Raw genomic sequence first — 19,242 nt, 5'->3', positions numbered from 1 at the left:
GAATCCTCCAGGGTCGTATGAAATATGATTAGACTGTGGATTTCTAATTAATCTGAATCATTTCACTGAAGCCCTAGTAATTGGCATTAAAGCTGAGTGAGTTGTGCATGCAACAGCTTCATGCAGTGCAGTACAGCAGAAGTAGGACTACCATAATTACTACTATGCGTCCTCAGTACTACTGCACAGACATGGCTCCTCCCTGGGCTCTGGTTCTCCTGACTGAGGATAATACCCAAGCCTTTTGGAAATTCCTTGGGACCAGATTCTCCTACTATGATTGTAAACACAGATGTGTCCATGAAGTCTATTGAACACAATTAAACACACAGTAAGGATTAATACCATATTCAATGCCAATCCATCTTCGACATGCATGCACATTGACAATGAAAATAAAATAAGGAAATTATACATTGAGGGAATTTGATGCAATTTTCTGCCCATGGAGCAAAATAATTCCTGCACAGACTCTCACTGTGATTTACTTAATTTAAACCAAATAGCCTAGAAATCTGGTTCTAGGTGGCAGAGTTCAAAACCGGAACAGCAACAGAAGGTTCAGTCCATTGAAGTTCTTTGGATGCATTCGGACTATTAATTAAATATCCCTCTCCGCATGATACCTCGCAGAAGCAGCCGAACACAGACGAATGGATGTGTGGGGGCGTTGATCTTGGTGTCACTGCGCCACCCGCATGGCTACATGGGAACTGCAGTCTCTGCTTTGGTTTAAAAGCTCCGGCAGCGCGCAGGGTTGTTCCAGTGTGGATTGTGGACCTACAGAGAAAAAGTTTGCACGGGATATTCTAGCGCACAGGAGGAAAAGTTGTTGAGAACATGGCAAACAAACTACAGCAGCCTCCACACCTTCATCTGGCGGAATTGAGCGCCACCCAGTTCATCGACATCTGGAACCATTTCGATACCGACGGTCAGTACCGGAGAGCAAAGTTATCCAAAATGTTACTTAGAATTTTACGCAGCACTTTTTTTTTAAACGAGGTATTGTTTCAAATGCAGATATAAACGTAAGCTAACATGTCGAATAGAGTAGGTTACATAGGCTATAAATAGTCCATCACATCTTTTGGTTTACAAGTAAAAAATATCATAGGCTTATCAAGGCTTTTCGTGGTTTTTAAGATGCAGCTTGGATATTGGGATAGCGTTGTCTAAAAAGTGTTGTATATCATAAGTGGAAATAACTTTTGGCCGTGATGAAAAATCCTACGGTCTAACCCGCTGGATGTTTTGAATTTCGATATTTTTTTTCGTTTTGTGTGGAAAAGAAAATAAGTGCTTGACAGTTAGGAAAGCAGCTAGAAAACTCCTGGTGTTACTGTTGAGATTGTTTCAATTATTATTTATAAATAATGGTCATTAATTGTGGCCACTATATTATATCCTTAGAAAGGTTAGAATAGGTTACTGTGTACTAATTGCTCATGGAAATGTTTCATTTAAAAAGGTTGATTGTATGGATGCATTACTTTTATTCTGTTATTACAATAATCCAATCAGATAAATGTAATACATCAGTATTACAATGTACATCAGTCTGTTTGGTCGATCAATACGCATCTGACGGCTAGGCCATACCTCAGTGCACGGTGCGCTAAAGGATGGATGGGCGTGTGCCACAGTCCGTCGTCCATATAAAACGTATGTAGCCTAACCACACAATAAGTTATACTTTTGTATAGGCCTTAGCCTAATTATTTACAACCTAACTGAATACTTAAATAAACTAACCATATTATTCAACTGTATTGTTTTATAAAGGATTAAACAAAAGAAAAACATATGCATGATGTTGTCAGAACCCAGGACACACTCAGAGTTTCCATAGGCATCATCATTGATGGTTGGAATCTTGCTTTAGAAAGTTGCGTCTAAAATATAACTAAATGTTTGAAAAGAGGAGGAAGTTGGTCAATCAAATTCCTACTGTTTACAGACATTTTCGGCATAAATAAAAGTTTGATTCAACAGTATTAAATTAGTGTAATTCACGATACAGATTAAATCCCAACTAAAAACGGAGACAGGCTACTGTATACTTCCAGTATTATATGGTATAAAATGACCAGTTCTCAGCTCATTTCAAGCGCACGAGCCCACGCCCCTCCACACTCATTACCATTCGCATCCTCTGGGCATCCTCTGGGCATCCTCCCCCATTAATAGTGTTAACTGCACATTCCGTCCCGACCAGTTGTTGAAGCGGAATGAGAATCCTCAAAACGCGAGGAGTCTCTTGGATCACTATACGTTCCCTCTGGGTGTTTATGTTCTCTGAGCGCAAATAGGGATTGGTGCTGTGGTTCCACCCTCTAGGGCATATACTGCACTGTCTCTCTGGCTTGAGCATTTGCTGCAAAGACAACATGACATATGGATAGAGTAGGCCTACGGGGTGCTTTTCTGCTCTGGTGCGAATATGCGTAACAGGCTAGGCCAGATAATTTGGGATAACGATTTCACCGTTGTCCATGGTACTGAAACGATTAGGCGCACAAAAATGTTGAATGAATATTTTTGCTATGGAGAACACACAGTTACTGTATATACCTGACGAATGTGTGTCTGATATTGACATTTCAGATGTGCATTATGATGCAGTTATAATTGTAAGACTTGACATGATAGTGTAGTCCCGTTATAATGTACTCTTTTGTAGATTCTGCATGGCTTCGAAATCAGACCGCCAGTCTTGTGGGGATTAGGTAATCAGCTAGTATTTTTGAACAGTTCATCAAATGTACTGGCACGTCAAACACATAACACCATAATGATTGCCAATGTTTCTCAGCATGTGTTAATGATATTAGCTTAGTAATTGTAAACTAATAGCATATCATTCTATATGTCAAAAAAATGACTGAAAATGGCTGACAGGATAAGATCATAATGAGAGGATAAGATCATAATGAGAGGATAAGATCATATTGAAAGCATAAGACATATGGGTCAAACTAAAACAAGTCTTATAATGCATTCTGATTGCATGACAGTAGAGTGCTACTAATAAGTTGTTACATTCTGAGGGATACCTTTACTTTTAAGAATAAATAGGAAACTAATATCAGATAATGTTGGACATGTCTGTGACCAAAAAGTGGGACCTAAACCAATACAGTTGGCCACATTCTATTGCCACAATTGTTTAGACAAACATTCAGGATTCATTCATTGTGGATGGAAATTCTCCAATGAAATAGATCCCAAAAGTAAATGAGTAGATAATTGAAAGATCATGGAACATTGCATTACATACTCTGGGCTAGTGTACTGTATATGTCACATTATCATACACAGCATTCTCTGCAATATACAGTTGAAGTCAGAAGTTTACAAACACTTAGGTTGAAGTCATTAAAACTCGTTTTTCAACCACTCCACAAATTTCCTGTTAACAAACTATAGTTTTGGCAAGTCGGTTAGGACATCTACTTTGTGCATGACACAAGGCATTTTTCCAACAATTGTTTACAGACAGATTATTTCACTTATAATTCACTGTATCACAATTCCAGGGAGTCAGAAGTATACATACACTAAGTTGACTGTGCCTTTAAAGAGCTTGGAAAATTCCAGAAAATGATGTCATGGCTTTAGAAGCTTCTGTTAGGCTAATTGACATCATTTGAGTCAATTGGAGGTGTACCTGTGGATGTATTTCAAGGCCTACCTTCAAACTCAGGACCTCTTTGCCTGACATCCTGGGAAAATCAAAAGAAATCAGCCAAGACCTCAGAATTCTTTTTTAGACCTCCACAATCTGGTTCATCCTTGGGAGCAATTTCCAAACACTTGAAGGTACCACGTTCATCTGTACAAACAATAGTACGCAAGTATAAACACCATGAGACCACGCAGCCGTCATACCGCTCAGGAAGGAGACGCGTTCTTTGTCCTAGAGATTAATGTACTTTGGTGCGAGAAGTGCAAATCAATCCCAGAACAACAGCAAAGGACCTTGTGAAGATGCTGGAGGAAACAGGTACAAAAGTATCTTTATCCACAGTAAAACAAGTCCTATATCGACATAACCTGAAAGGCCGCTCAGCAAGGAAGAAGGCACTGCTCCAAAACCGCCATAAAAAAGCCAGATTACGGTTTGCAACTGCACATGGGGACAAAGATTGTACTTTTTGGAGAAATGCCCTGTGGTCTGATGAAACAAAAATAGAACTGTTTGGCCATAATGACCATTGTTATGTTTGGAGGAAAAAGGGGGAAGCTTGCAAGCTGAAGAACACCATCCCAAACGTGAAACACGGGGGTGGCAGCATCATGTTGTGGGGGTGCTTTGCTGCAGGAGGGACTGGTGTACTTCACAAAATAGATGGCATCATGAGGAAGGGAAATTATGTGGATATATTGAAGCAACATCTCAAGACATCAGTCCGGAAGTTAAAGCTTGGTCGCAAATCTGTCTTCCAAAATGGACAATGACCCCAAGCATACTTCCAAAGTTGTGGCAAAATGGCTTAAGGACCACAAAGTCAAGGTATTGGAGTGGCCATTACAAAGCCCTGACCTCAATCCTATAGAAAATTTGTGGGCAGAACTGAAAAAGCGTGTGTGAGCAAGGAGGCCTACAACCCTGACTCAGTTACACCAGCTCTGTCAGGAGGAATGGGCCAAAATTCACCCAACTTATTGTGGGAAGCTTGTGGAAGGCTACCCGAAATGTTTGACCCAAGTTAAACAATTTAAAGGCAATGCTACCAAATACTAATTGAGTGTATGTAAACTTCTGACCCACTGGGAATGTGATGAAAGAAATAAAAGCTGAAATAAATCATTCTCTCTACTATTATTCTGACATTTCACATTCTTAAAATAAAGTGGTGATTCTAACTGACCTAAAACAGGGCATTTTTACTAGGATTAAATGTCAGGAATTGTGAAAAAGTTTAAATGTATTTGGCTAAGGTGTATGTAAACTTCCGACTTCAACTGTACATGTTCAACTCCAGCTTGTTGGTGCTTAAGTGATTTACTAACACATAGCTATACAAAGTTCATATTCATGATGATATTGGTAGGATTAAATCCGCTCTATATGGAGTAAATCATGTTTTCTGTGTAATCCCATCGGTAGGAGAAGCACTGAGAAGGTTCAGACAAATTCAGGGCCGTCACAAAATGCAAATGTTCTTTGTTCACAATGACATATACTTGTTCTTCTGGTAAATATCATACTGGCTGCTTCCCTAGAGACGTCGCTACTCAGCCACTTGCAAATGTCACTAGAATCCACAGGCAAATTAATACACAGGCATTTGTAAGACATTTAAATCGTGACACTGATAAGAAAGGCATAGTTGGTATTTGTCAAAAGCCACTATAATAACCATCTCACTAGTGTTGCCTTTTTTTAAAGCTATAATTTCCTTAACCATTATTTATAGACGTCCAAATAGTCCTGGCAAGGGTGCAACTAGGCACAGATGGGAAATCCTCATTTATTTGAAGTTTGAAGTTGAGATTACTGTATTGATTTCTTACACTGTCATGCCAGGCAGAGATTTCCCCATTGTCTTTTCAAATAACTGGACTTAAAAGACTTCAGAAGACGCAATCAGAGGCAGAGAGAGAGAGAGAGAGAGAGTAGTGGTGCATTTCAAGACTGGGAGACCCCTTCAAGGGATTTAATTAAGCAGTTTCCATGGTTTGGATGCAAGCTATCTCGCCAATTACGTCAGCCAGAGCCAACTTCACAGCATGCTAACCACCTGGACAACAAATTAGCTAGTTATAATGTCAGTCATTGAGCCAGCCATCCAACCAGCCAGCAAGCAAGATAAACTTGAAAAAATTGCTGTAAAACAGGGAAGTATTGGCCTAATTTGCTATAAAATGTAAGAGTATGTACAATCTCACTTCTCACTAATCACATTTATGCACATTTCACAGTGGTGCTATACTGTATATAACATGGGGATATTTGATGCTTCACAGTCTACCTGTATGTTAGATACAATCTTGGTCAAATCACCGTTTTTTCTGTTGCAGGCAATGGCTATATCGAGGGCAAGGAACTGGAGAACTTCTTCAGGGAGTTGGAGATTTCACGGAAAGGGGCCGGAGTGGTAAGGGAATGACCCCTGGACCTTGACTAAAGGCTCAATTCAATCAAACATATCAATGCAATGTTCATACAGTATTTCTGTTTACATAACTACTGCCATGTCTTAGGCCTATTCTGTCTCTGATGGGTCTATGTGGATTTTTTACAGTACTTAATCCAACTTTTTTTTAACATAATTTCTCTAGGGCTATTATACAATATGCTACAGCAGATATACTGTAATGCTAGTTTGATTGAATTGAGTGAAGGAAAGTGACATGGCTCTGGTCTTTAATTATAACAGAAAGTTAACTATGTTTGGAGTTTTATCAGGTGAAACCAAAGGACCACAACCTCTTGCAAAAACATATTAGACATAGTATTTGGTGTCATGTGAGTTTCCTGTACCAGGATAACAAGCAATGGCACAAAGGAATTCTACCACCAACTTTTACTGACAATAGTGAGGGTAGTATTTTGATTGTTCTTTAAATCCAACAATCCCATGTTGGCATCTCCTCACTAATCAAGGTTGTGGCCTATTCTGGTAGGTGGTTAATTGAGTTCCGTAACAAGCCCTAGAGATATGAACTCATGCCTGTAAGCTGTCCAGTCTGTCAAGGAGAGTTTCCCAAACTCAGTCCTCCGGACCCCAAGGGGTGCATGTTTTGGTTTTTGTCCTAGCACTACAAATGATCAAAGCTTGATGATTAGTTGATTATTTGAATCAGCTGTGTAGTGCTAGGGGAAAAAACAAAACGTCCACCCCTTTAGGTCCCGAGGACTGAGTTTGGACCACTAGCAGTAATTAAAATGCGACTGATTTGTCCAACCAAGTGCTAATTAATTATTCAAGCCCATTCAAAATAAAGTTCTCCCACAGATCGAAAATTTTATTTTTTCTGTCACCACATCTCGTGTGTGTACAACAAAGGAATCAGAGAGCATCAGTAATCATGTTACATAAACTCCATGTAGCTGCATAATGTCTGTGACTAGAAGATGATGAGCCCTTTAGCTGGGGAGGAGAGGGTTGTCTGTTTAAGAGAGACCATCTCTGTCTGCCCAGTGTAACATCCACTAACATCTAAAACTAGCTCTGTCACAACAATGTGAGTGACCACAGCCATATAACATGAGAGGACGGTTTGCATTAAAAAACAACTGATCTTTACTGATGTTTATGTCATGACAAACTGTATTTGCGTGTATTTGTGCATGTTTTATAGGATCCATCAAACTCCACTTTCAAAGAGAAGATGAAGGAGTTCATGCAAAAGTTTGACAAGAATGCAGATGGGAGAATTGAGATGTCTGAGGTGAGCTGACATTTTTCCATTTCCTATTTCAGGTCATTGACGATTTGAATAAACCAGTGAGGATTATTCCTAATGATCTCAGACAGTTTGCATATCAATGCAGAAATAATCAGACACTATTACGGTAGATGTGTTCTGAAACTGTTGATGACTCGATGCTTTATTCAAGTAATCTTTGTCTAAGTGATAAGATTCTATCATCTAACACAGTATTTTTCACACTATCAAACACAGAGAAACAAAAGTTTTCAATTTTTTCCACATCATTAATCGTTCTTTCTCCAGCTAGCTCAGATTTTGCCCACAGAGGAAAACTTCCTGCTTTGCTTCAGAGAGTTTGTGGGATCCAGTTCTGAATTCATGGCGGTAAGTGGTGAAAATAGATGGTTTGAGAATTAAGAATTTGAAGACGGGTACAGGCTGTTTATGTGTGTTGTTGTGATTGGAAATATAGAGCTACTGTAATAAGACAGAATGAAAAATAACAATTAGACACAAAAACCATTAACTATCCAAATGTAGGATTCCTGGCCTTGCCCAAATCATACATATATCATATTACTGAATTGCACTGCAATTACATTGCAAAAACGAATCATACTCAAAGGTTATTTTTCTCTGTCATACTGTATGTGTCCTCTGCCAAGGGGAAAGCCACAATCACTCACTCATAGAGCAGACACAATTTCAGAGACACTTGACAGCTCTGTCAGATTAGTCCTCATAGTGTGAATGGAGAGAGTTTGATTATCAGTGATACCAGGAGGGACCATCCAGTCACCCACTGCACACCCATTATGTCAAAGGCAGAAAAAATGAAATGAGAAAGAGAAAATGAATATTTTTAAATCACCAGGTGTGGTATGGGAAGCTTTTAAAAGGATCAAATGAGTAAGTACAAACTTCTATTTTCAGAGTCATATATTATAGATGTGCTGCTGTAATTCTCCATAGACCTGGAGAGGGAGGGCATCTATCTTTGATAAGAGCCCTTTCTGGAATCAGGGACAGCTGCTAGATTAAAACATTAATTAAAATGCATTTCTCTCTCCTTGCCCTCTCACAATGTGTGAGAGAACAGAATTGAAAATCTGGAAAGTATGCTGCTCAAAAAAATAAAGGGAACACTAAAATAACACATCCTAGATCTGAATGAATGAAACAATCTTATTAAATACTTTTTTCTTTACATAGTTGAATGTGCTGACAACAAAATCACACAAAAATAATCAATGGAAATCCAATTTATCAACCCATGGAGGTCTGGATTTGGAGTCACACTCCAAATTAAAGTGGAAAACCACACTACAGGCTGATCCAACTTTGATGTAATGTCCTTAAAACAAGTCAAAATGAGGCTCAGTAGTGTGTGTGGCCTCCACGTGCCTGTATGACCTCCCTACAACGCCTGCGCATGCTCCTGATGAAGTGGCGGATGGTCTCCTGAGGGATATCCTCCCAGACCTGGACTAAAGCATCCGCCAACTCCTGGACAGTCTGTGGTGCAATGTGGCGTTGGAGGATGGAGCGAGACATGATGTCCCAGATGTGCTCAATTGGATTCAAGTCTGGGGAACGGGATGGGCCAGTCCATAGCATCACTGCCTTCCTCTTGCAGGAACTGCTGACACACTCCAGCCACATGAGGTCTAGCATTGTCTTGCATTAGGAGGAACCCAGGGCCAACCGCACCAGCATATGGTCTCACAAGGGGTCTGAGGATCTCATCTCGGTACCTAATGGCAGTCAGGCTACCTCTGGCGAGCACATGGAGGGCTGTGCGGCCCCCCAAAGAAATGCCACCCCACACCATGACTGACCCACCGCCAAACCGGTCATGCTGGAGGATGTTGCAGGCAGCAGAACGTTCTCCACGGCGTCTCCAGACTCTGTCACGTCTGTCACATGTGCTCAGTGTGAACCTGCTTCATCTGTGAAGAGCACAGGGCGCCAGTGGCGAATTTGCCAATCTTGGTGTTCTCTGGCAAATGCCAAACGTCCTGCACGGTGTTGGGCTGTAAGCACAACCCCCACCTGTGGACGTCGGGCCCTCATACCACCCTCATGGAGTCTGTTTCTGACCGTTTGAGCAGACACATGCACATTTGTGGCCTGCTGGAGGTCATTTTGCAGGGCTCTGGCAGTGCTCCTCCTGCTCCTCCTTGCATAAAGGCGGAGGTAGCGGTCCTGCTGCTGGGTTGTTGCCCTCCTACGGCCTCCTCCACGTCTCCTGATGTACTGGCCTGTCTCCTGGTAGCGCCTCCATGCTCTGGACACTACGCTGACAGACACAGCAAACCTTCTTGCCACAGCTCGCATTGATATGCCATCCTGGATGAGCTGCACTACCTGAGCCAACTGTGTGGGTTGTAGACACCGTCTCATGCTACCACTAGAGTGAAATCACCGCCAGCATTCAAAAGTGACCAAAACATCAGCCAGGAATCATAAGAATTGAGAAGTGGTCTGTGGTCACCACCTGCCAAACCACTCCTTTATTGGGGGTGTCTTGCTAATTGCCTATAATTTCCACCTGTTGTCTATTCCATTTGCACAACAGCATGTGAAATTTATTGTCAATCAGTGTTGCTTCCGAAGTGGACAGTTTGATTTCACAGAAGTGTGATTGACTTGGAGTTACATTGTGTTGTTTAAGTGTTCCCTTTATTTTTTTGAGCAGTGTATAATGAAAATCATAGTGTGATTACAGGAAGAAAAAGCTAACAATTACCAGCCACAGAAATTGGATATGATTTTTTTTGTGCTCTTCCTCTTCTTTTAAAAATGTTTTGTCCCGCCAGAGAGTAATTAATGCATGTCACATGCAATCCTATTAATACAATCCAGTTCGATTGCTTTGGTGTCACAGAACATTAGAGGTGGGGGTGCTTGATTGTGAGTGGAGGAATGAGGTGGCTCATTTATTAAAAAGTGATTGGTACTACTGTGGGAGAAAATGATTGGCTGTGTCTATTTTTTTTCTTTCTTATGAGTGTGACTTTGTATTTGCATGTATAGGCATGGCGACGATACGATACAGATCGCAGTGGGTACATTGAAGCTAATGAACTGAAGGTATGGTTCCTCACTTGTTAACGTTTTACTGCAGTGGGCTAAATCAGGGTCACACAGAGTGTTTCTTGGTAGTCTTGGAATCTACTTTGAAACAAAAGTATACACCTCACACACATGGTTATGGGCTTAGAAAAAGAAGACACCAGTACCATGTCAGATACAGAGTTGAAATGTATTACATTTTGAGTTTGCATCCCAATATTACACTTCATATACATCACAGAAGACAAAACCATTTGACATAGAAAAAACAGATTTTCAGCTGTTTTATTAATGATGAAAAATATGAATAACATTCCACCCATGAGTCATTTGACTGCAGGAAATGACTGCCCATCCATAAGAGACTTTTACAGTATGTCCTTTTACAAACTATGGTAGAGTTCCAACCATAGTCAATAGTTATGTCTCCTTGTCATTCGATCCAGCTATAAGATAACAAGGAGGTGCATTATTATACTTTACAATGTACATTAAGCTTTAGAAACCAACACCCAACAACTTGCAGGTGTAGTTGTTGTGTTGATGCAATGAGGCAAATGGGGACGATGCAAATTCCTCTCTTCTCAATGGCTGTCAGACGAGGACACTATACAAATCATGACTTGTAATACCACCCATTATGCTATTGTCTGAAACTGTAATTCATTTCTAACGTATTTTCTGCTGTCTTATCAGCAGGGTCTTACTGTAAAACAAGCTGGTAGTGATAGATAGAATGACCCTTTCTGTCAATAAAGGATCTGAGAATGTATGTGATATCTCCAACTCTATGTAAGCCAATACTTATATAACTGACAGAAACCAATAACTGGGGCCTCTGGGCTAAAGTATAGACAAGCCAGGCTCGCTAAGGTCATAGGATTGTTTTTGACCTATTAGTCAATTATAGTTTATTCATATTTCTCCACTCCACAGGGATTCCTCTCAGACCTGCTGAAGAAAGCCAACAGACACTACGATGACCAGAAGCTTCACGAGTACACACAGACAATAGTGAGTCTTTTCAGTCTAAATGAATCCCTTCCTGTATCGTGCCCAAGCCCTTCCTCTGTAACACTGATCGTTCGTTTGTAGTTGAAGAAGAAGTGGACCAAAACGCAGCGTGGTAAATGTTCATGATATTTATTACCAAGAAACACTCAAACAAGAAATAACCAAAAAAAACAACAAAACGAAAGTGAACAGTTCCGTCAGGCACAGAATGCTAAACAGAAAATAACTGCCCACAAAACACAGGTGGGAAAAGGCTGCCTAAGAATGATTCCCAATAAGAGACAATGATAGACAGCTGCCTCTGATTGGGAACCCCACTCGGTCACAACAAAGAAATATACAACATAGAATGCCCACCCCACATCACACCCTGACCTAACAAATAGAGGAATAAAACGTCTCTCTAAGGTCAGGGCGTGACATCCTCACAGACTTATCTGAGAAGTAACCAACATCCTGCACCACAGAGGGTTCTACATGCAAACCAAAGGGGTTCTACGTGGAACCAAAAAGGGTTCTGCCTGGAAACAAAAAGGGTTCACCTATGGGGACAGCCGAAGAACCCTTTTGGAACCCTTTTTTCTAAGAGTGTACTTTATGTATATTTTGTCCTGTCATGCAGGTGGCTGTTATGTGGTTGAGTGGTTGGAAGTGGGACTCACAATGTCCTATGGGTTGTGTGTTCCTACAGCAGATGTGCAAACACCTGTTTCAACCTCAAGGCCTAAAGCTTGACCTGAATTACTCTTGGGAGAGAACCAATCTTTACCAATCTTAGAGTTGACTAGCAACTTGTATGTACAACAGACTGCCAACAGAGGTAAATCAAAATAATAATGTGTGAAGAGCAAACTTGCTGTCACAACTGGGGAAGGCCCATTGCTTTAATGTCTCTCTCTATCTCACTCTCTCTCTCTCTCACTCTCCCTGTAGCTCAAGATGTTTGATCTAAACGGAGATGGGAAGCTGGGCCTGTCTGAAATGGCGAGGTGACTGTCAGCAACTAAGAAGACATGTTTATATTTCATGTGTGCCTTCAGCATCCAACACTCCTAACAAGTTTTTTCATGGAAATTATTCTCTGTTCTTCTCTTTTAAGGCTTCTCCCAGTTCAGGAAAATTTCTTACTGAAATTCCAGGTGAGGAGTGTACAAGAGGAACTGATAATCCCTTCAAACAAATGTTGTTTTCACAGTAATTTGGGCTAATAAACATACCAGCAACATGATAATTAGATATTTCATAACACAATCATTAATTTGCTATCTAACTCAGTAAAATGATGCTGCTCTGTTATTTCCAAATGTGTTTTACAGGGTATCAAGCTGACCTCTGAGCAGTTCAATGATATCTTCACATTCTACGACAAGGTACATTTAGATATGTGATCGGATATTCTAAAAGGATACAGTTTGCTATAGAGGTATTTAACCTTCAATCAGGCTTGGTGGATGACTCTGAGTTGTTTGTTATGACTGACTTCCCTCTCTGTCGTGAAAGCCATGTCTATGCAAAACAGGGGTCTTTCCGATCACCCGGATAGATAAATAAGCTTGATCGGTACAGCTGCTGTTCATGTTTGGGTGTTGGTTGAACATGTTGGCCATTTGTGGACTGGTGATGTCAGATTTCAAGAACAAACTTCTGTTGTGGAATGTAGTAATGTCTTGGGATAATAGCATTACAGCTAGCTTGGCATGTAGTCGATAGGGAGCTGACTTCAAACGAATAAACTGCCAACTCATATCACTCGTGTGTTGTTGATACCCATAGAAGGATGAATTGATAGAGATATATGGACTATGTGATTTGGCCTTATTCAAAACCTGCATTGTATCTCTGTCAATTTCTTGTCATCATTGCTTGGTATAGTGATACATATTTCATTACATATACATTATTCTCTATTGAATTACAGTATGTTGCTACATTTTCCAACACAAGCATGCATTATTCTCTATTAAGGGTTATATTTAATGTACAACAGTTTCACAATATTGTAACTAACAATCCATACGACAACTATTACATCCGTAAGGTGAGAGGTTAGAGTCTGTCTTAGTTGAACAAATATTTGCGTGTCTATGTCTGGACTAGAGGCTTGCTGAGAGGACTGGGGTAGACACTGAATTAGAAATGAAACACCGCCCGAGTATACATGATATGCGTCAAACATTTACGTGCATAATTATTTCAGTGTTTGTTTCAACCTCCCCCTGCAGCTGAATCACTGGCAGCCGCTGTCACTGTTATGGAATTATGTGTAAAAAGACTGGCGAGAGTAAGAAGCACACCAGGTCAACTGAAAACTAACATAGCTACAGTGCCAAAATGTAAATGCAAAGAGCTTTGAAAAAGACAACTTTTTTGACAGCCCGCAACCAAGACAGCCTGTTTCCCCCGCATTCCCAAAGAAACACAACACCACTGTATCTTCAGTGCCATGGCCCTTCCTCTCCATAATACCTCCTTATGCATTTAAAGTTATTGCTCTTGAGCAGTCATATACAATACATATTTTGGATTCATGAGTGAAATGTCAAGGGGCGTGTACTTTTTAAAACTTCCATTGAAAGCAAGGAATTGGGAGAGGTTCTAATGCAGGCTTATGATACGTTTCCCCTCTTCCTTCCAGGATGGAAACGGCTACATTGATGAGCAGGAGCTCGATGCTCTGTTGCGTGACCTCTATGAAAAGAACAAAAAGGTGAGATAATATTGAAGGTTTGGAGTTTTAACTCTCAATTCCCCATAATGCTGAATCTCTCATTCTAATGCATCGTTACAGAAGCACCTGTATGGATAAGGGTGTCTTGTCTTGTCTTCTCTCAGGAGGTGGACACCAAAAACCTGACTGGCTACAAGAAGAGCATCATGGCCCTGTCGGACGGGGGCAAGTTGTACCGCTCCGAGCTGGAGATTGTGCTCTGCAGGGAGCCCATGCTGTGAACCCTGACAACCATCGCTGTCTGTTTTTTGACCTTCATGACCCTATCTGCCCATCCCCAGATCACACCCACCTCCAGCTGCCTGACGACTGTAACCAGGTGCATGTGCCGGGCATTCCCTTTATGAGTTTTGAATGAATGTGCACTGAGAAGCACAGACCAGCTCTCCCTCATGACCCCTGTCCCCACTCGTCCCTACAGACTGACCCTGCTCTGACATTGCCTTCGGCTCAATCCCTAAAGTCTACATTTAACAAAATGAATAAAGATAATAAAAGGTACTTCTGCTAATTATGATTGCAATGTGAACAGGAGCGGAATGAAAATGAATATGATAAGATTATTTATTCTCAATGCTTGGTTTGACTTTCCTCCTCTCTTTTTCTCCCGAATTCACCTTTTCAATGGGACTTGCGACAGCAAACGTCCCACTCTAAATCTTTGTCATACTTCTGACTTTTTATTAATGGGACTTGCATAATGGGACTTGCGACAGCAATAATTATTTCTAACTTATAGTTATTATTTAGAACGCTACACCTCTTACACAGTTTAAGCTAGAAACTTTAATACTTGTACACAGGCCTGGAATAGTGTGCTATTATACAACTTTTTGATAACATTTATACTTGTTTAAACTATTAAGCTTTTTGTTTTTCTTATCCTCCACCATCAACTTTCAAGGGATTTCCGCAACATTCTAAAGGGGCCCATTGTGACATAATGACACCAATATTCTATAGGTCATTATCAATAAAACATTACAATACTGTGCAGAGCATTCGATTTGGCTGCTGGGGGGCAAGGAGACCCTCCACTCCGCTAAAACCATTGACAACTGCGTACCGTTTTCAAGGGGTAAATGTTATAAGTATTTTGTTTTAATATAATCTCCTCTTGGAGAGCATAGTCAGAACTACACATTTCCGATTATTCCACATTAAGCTGTATCATCAGAGTTATAGAGCAAGTAACTACATGTTTTTTGTGATCAGTAAACATCAATCGATCATGTATGTTCAGATACATGAGGGTAGCCTAACCATTTGGCAAGCAGCTAGCTAAGCAAACAAATTAGGCTTTAGGAACGAGCTTTTAGATCGGTAAATCCTCGTCGTGGTAAAGTTGTCAGTTAGACTACTGTCATCACCCCTATAGGTGGCAAGCAAATCAAATAATATTTGGATATAGCCATCTAGTTTATCCCCTGAAAGTTAGCTCGTTAACTAGCCATATTGACGTGATGTGTTATTAGCTAGCTAAACAATTTGACGTTGTCCATCAGTCAATGTAGCCTATCATGTCTGTCAGCAGCAATCGGGATTAAACATTCTTAAAAACAATGTTGAAAAGGGGATAACGTTAGCTAACTTCGCTAGGTAGGACTATGTTGGTTGGACGAAAAAAGGTACATTAGGTCCACTTACCACTATGTTTAGACAACTGTACAACATTTATATCAGTACGATAGCTTGCAAAGTAAACATTATCAGCTAACAGTACATCGGCAAATGCGCCCTTCTGCTGCTTGACAGGCAGATCCCACAAATGATGGGAAATTAACCTGAACCAGTCATACTTGTCAGGTATAGTTCACGTTTAAATATCCAATATTGAATATTGAATATCCAATATTGAAAGATATCGTACCCTCACATATCTGAAATTACATGATCAATTAATGTTTACTGATCATGAAAAGGATGCAGTTACTTGCTGTATAACTCCGATGATAGAGCTAAAATGTGCGTAATTGTTTTGCATGGAATAATCGGAAATGTGTAGCTCTGACTATGCTCTTCAAGAGGTGATGACATTACAGCCAAACAGTTAACATTTATTTAACAATTCCGGAGCAGGGGGTCTCCTTGCCCCCCAGAAGGAAAATTGAACGCTCTGCACCTTATTGTGACGTTTTATTGATAAAGACGTATTCTATTCGGCGTAAACAATGTCACTTTTGACACAATCAGCTACTCAGACCACTTTCCCAACAAATTTGAAAAAACATAGCACATATGAAATATCTAAGTCTGCTTTTCTGATATTCAAAACTGAAATTAGAACATAATTATATTCTACCAATCAAACGTACATGTGTTTCGGTAACCGCAGTTAACAAATTAGACAAAAACGTAGAGCATATGAAAACTTCCTCTAATTCTCTGTTTTTCAAATCTGAAATCAGAAAAGGAATAGCTTCTACCAATCATGAGGTAAAGCTGTTTAAGTAATTGTATCAACTGCTTTCATTAAGGAAAATTCCACTCAAAAACGACTGTATATTTTTGTATTTGTTTCTTTAGTCCACTGTTGATACAGTTCCAAAGTGTTTTGCATATCAGCAATCAAGTTTTCAAGATATAGAACTTCCAAAATGCATAAAGTGTAATGTGTTTTATATCATACTGTGACACTTTCTGTATTTTGAAAGTTTTATATCTTGAAAACTTGATTGCTGACATGCAAAACAAATTAGACTATCAACAGTGGACTAATGAAACAAATACCAAAATATATTTTTGAGTGGTATTTTCCTTTCATCTAACTTCCCACTGTCATGTAACTTTGTTAGTGAAAGTTCCCTGGTTACCACAGCAACATATGGTCTCACTGAGCATTAATAGCCCTGCTTACTTAGTCTGTTTGAAGTGCCAAAATTATAATTTTCTACAGGTAAGAAGTAATAAACACATTAAAACCAGTACACACACACACCCACACTCCTAACATTGTCATAGTTTAAAGGCACTGAACCGATCATCGTCTGTGGCGACTTCAACAAGGATCTGCTATCCAGGTCAAGCAAGCCCATCTTGACATTGTTTCATGATACAAGCTGCTACCACAGAAAAGAATCCCAGGCTGAATCCAGTGTTCATTTCTCATCCACAACGTTGCCTCCATTCAGGTGTGCTGCAGACGTACTACAGCTATCACAACCATGTGTACTGCATTTTCACTTCAGACATCTCTCAGGTATGAATCTTGACCAAAACATTGGTATCACATTTCACTGATTGCATTAGTTCTTCCATCATGTTAGTGTAAAAAAGTCAAAATATGTTGTGAAAGCAAAATACATTTTTAACTGTCTACATGCTCATGGTAAAAAGACTAAACTACAATTGCATTTCAAATAATGATTATCAGATGTATGCTATGCTCAGTTAACTTGTGTGTCCCCCCTGGGAGCAGAGGGGCTCTGAAGGAAGGGGTTCCCCCTTTCTGGCCGGTGGGTCCCTCTTCCCACTTATCCTCCTCCAGCCCAGAGAGGACTTAATGAACATCCTGCTGTCGTCCAAATATGTTGTGAAAAAATACAGTTATGTTTTATTTAAAACTTCAACAATGCCTCATTATCTTCTTATTACTGTTATTACAGTTGTCATATACCGTGATATTCAAGTAGGAGAGTGTATAAAAGTCTAGTCTGGATGTAGTTATTTCTGATGAAATGTGTGATCTAACTGACCCACAATCCAAGGTAATAAGGTTGATAAAGTAGTATATCAAAGTAAGCAGACCAATTATTTTACTACATTTAACTTTGACTATATTTAACTGCTTAGATTAATTAAAATGTTTAAAACTTCTTCCACTACCACAAAAATACTTTTAAAGAGTTAAAGCAAGTCCCACAAGTTTTCTTCATGGAAAATTACCATCTAGTTCATCTATGTATATGATCTGGTGTTTCATCCTTATATTATTACCCTGTTACATTTAGATTTTTTATGTTGCGTTTTCTGGCTGATACTGTTATAATGAGGATGTTATAGAAAGCATTAAAAATATATATATTACGATTAAGATTCTCTCTGTTTTTTATGGTCAACACCTTACTCTCTCTCTACACCTCCTTGTGCTTAGAATTTACATAAAAAATATCTGGCATAGTACTCCGGTTGTTAAAAATGTTGTTGATAATCCATTTAATTGAATATTGACTTTGAAAAAAAGTGTTTATGTTAGCATCAATTAGTATTAATAAAGATTAAGTTGGTGTATGGGTAGCAAATAAGGAAAGCCCTGTCATTACCAGATATCAGGGAGGTACTGCAACCACACACAGAAACACTCACACATTTTTTATAATTACAAGAGGATACCTAGCCTGGTTGCAGTCGCTGTTCAGGTATTACGGTCTACCCCTTGCCACTCCGGTTTTTGGCAAATGACAGGAGTGGCAAGGAGTGGAATGTTAGCTACAAAGACTGGTAACCAGACAAGAGAATACTTGTATAAATTCCTACATTTCCTCTATCGGTATTTCTGAGGCACGACTTCATATTTCTAGTAAAAAATCCCCTCTAATTGTGTGCAGATGCTTTTAAAACAAGTTCAATAATTCAGCAGTCAAACTTCCCTCTCTCACAGCAGAGCTTGTAGAAATTCCTATCAATTAATCATCACTATTTAAATATTTAATTGAAAGCCATGTTTTGCAGGAAAAGACTGGCTTTTTTATCCAATGTGCAATGCACAAAGATAAGCATTTGCGTTATGTTGTAGTAATTTCTATGAGATGCTTATTAACAGACCATATTAGTATACTGTATATTTTTTTTGTCAGTGCTACCTCAATTTGCTATCTGCATGGGCACCTCCCATCAAGGTCTCCTTTGGAAAGAGGTATTCCTAATTCATGATGACCAGGTTTATCTCCATATAGGTTTCACATGTAAGGATGTCAATGAAAAGAGTGAACAGAAGTAACAATCTATGATACAATATTATTGTACGCTATTATTGTATGCTATTACTGTATGTCAAAATATCATTAAGATTCACATAGACGTGTTTTAGCTTTGTTGAATCT

The 19,242-nt window shown here is 39.6% G+C and overlaps 1 protein-coding gene across 3 annotated transcripts; it reads left to right on the top strand.

Annotated features, from left to right (window-relative positions):
- The first annotated feature begins 729 nt into the window (after positions 1–729).
- Positions 730–18,233, top strand: LOC106573754 (calretinin). Of its 3 annotated transcripts, XR_006759728.2 has the most exons (13): positions 730–934; positions 6,028–6,104; positions 7,312–7,401; positions 7,687–7,767; positions 10,420–10,476; positions 11,395–11,472; positions 12,406–12,461; positions 12,572–12,611; positions 12,789–12,842; positions 14,108–14,179; positions 14,305–14,698; positions 17,332–17,399; positions 17,619–18,233. XR_006759728.2 is itself a non-coding variant. In XM_014149092.3 (11 exons), exons 1-11 carry the CDS (start codon positions 841–843, stop codon positions 14,419–14,421), a joined length of 816 nt encoding a protein of 271 aa, XP_014004567.1. In that variant the 5' UTR covers positions 730–840; the 3' UTR covers positions 14,422–14,701. The 3 variants fall into 3 exon arrangements, 1 of the variants encoding a protein (XP_014004567.1); XR_014380879.1 differs by having other exon boundaries at positions 17,332–18,233; XM_014149092.3 differs by lacking the exons at positions 17,332–17,399; positions 17,619–18,233 and having other exon boundaries at positions 14,305–14,701.
- The last annotated feature ends 1,009 nt before the right edge of the window (positions 18,234–19,242 follow it).

This window comes from Salmo salar, chromosome 16 (genome assembly GCF_965601325.2).
Source record: "Salmo salar chromosome 16, fSalSal1, whole genome shotgun sequence".
NCBI lineage: Eukaryota > Metazoa > Chordata > Actinopteri > Salmoniformes > Salmonidae > Salmo > Salmo salar.
The sequence above is the reverse complement of the archived record's forward strand: the minus strand, read 5'-3'. Positions and strand labels throughout refer to the sequence as shown.

Bases quoted from the DNA above. Each gene is read 5' to 3' on its own strand.
- LOC106573754 (XM_014149092.3), top strand. From the start codon at position 841: ATGGCAAACAAACTACAGCAGCCTCCACACCTTCATCTGGCGGAATTG. The intron at 10,477-11,394 runs GTATGGTTCCTC...TCCACTCCACAG, and splicing joins TTGAAGCTAATGAACTGAAG to GGATTCCTCTCAGACCTGCT. The intron at 11,473-12,405 runs GTGAGTCTTTTC...CTCTCCCTGTAG, and splicing joins ACGAGTACACACAGACAATA to CTCAAGATGTTTGATCTAAA.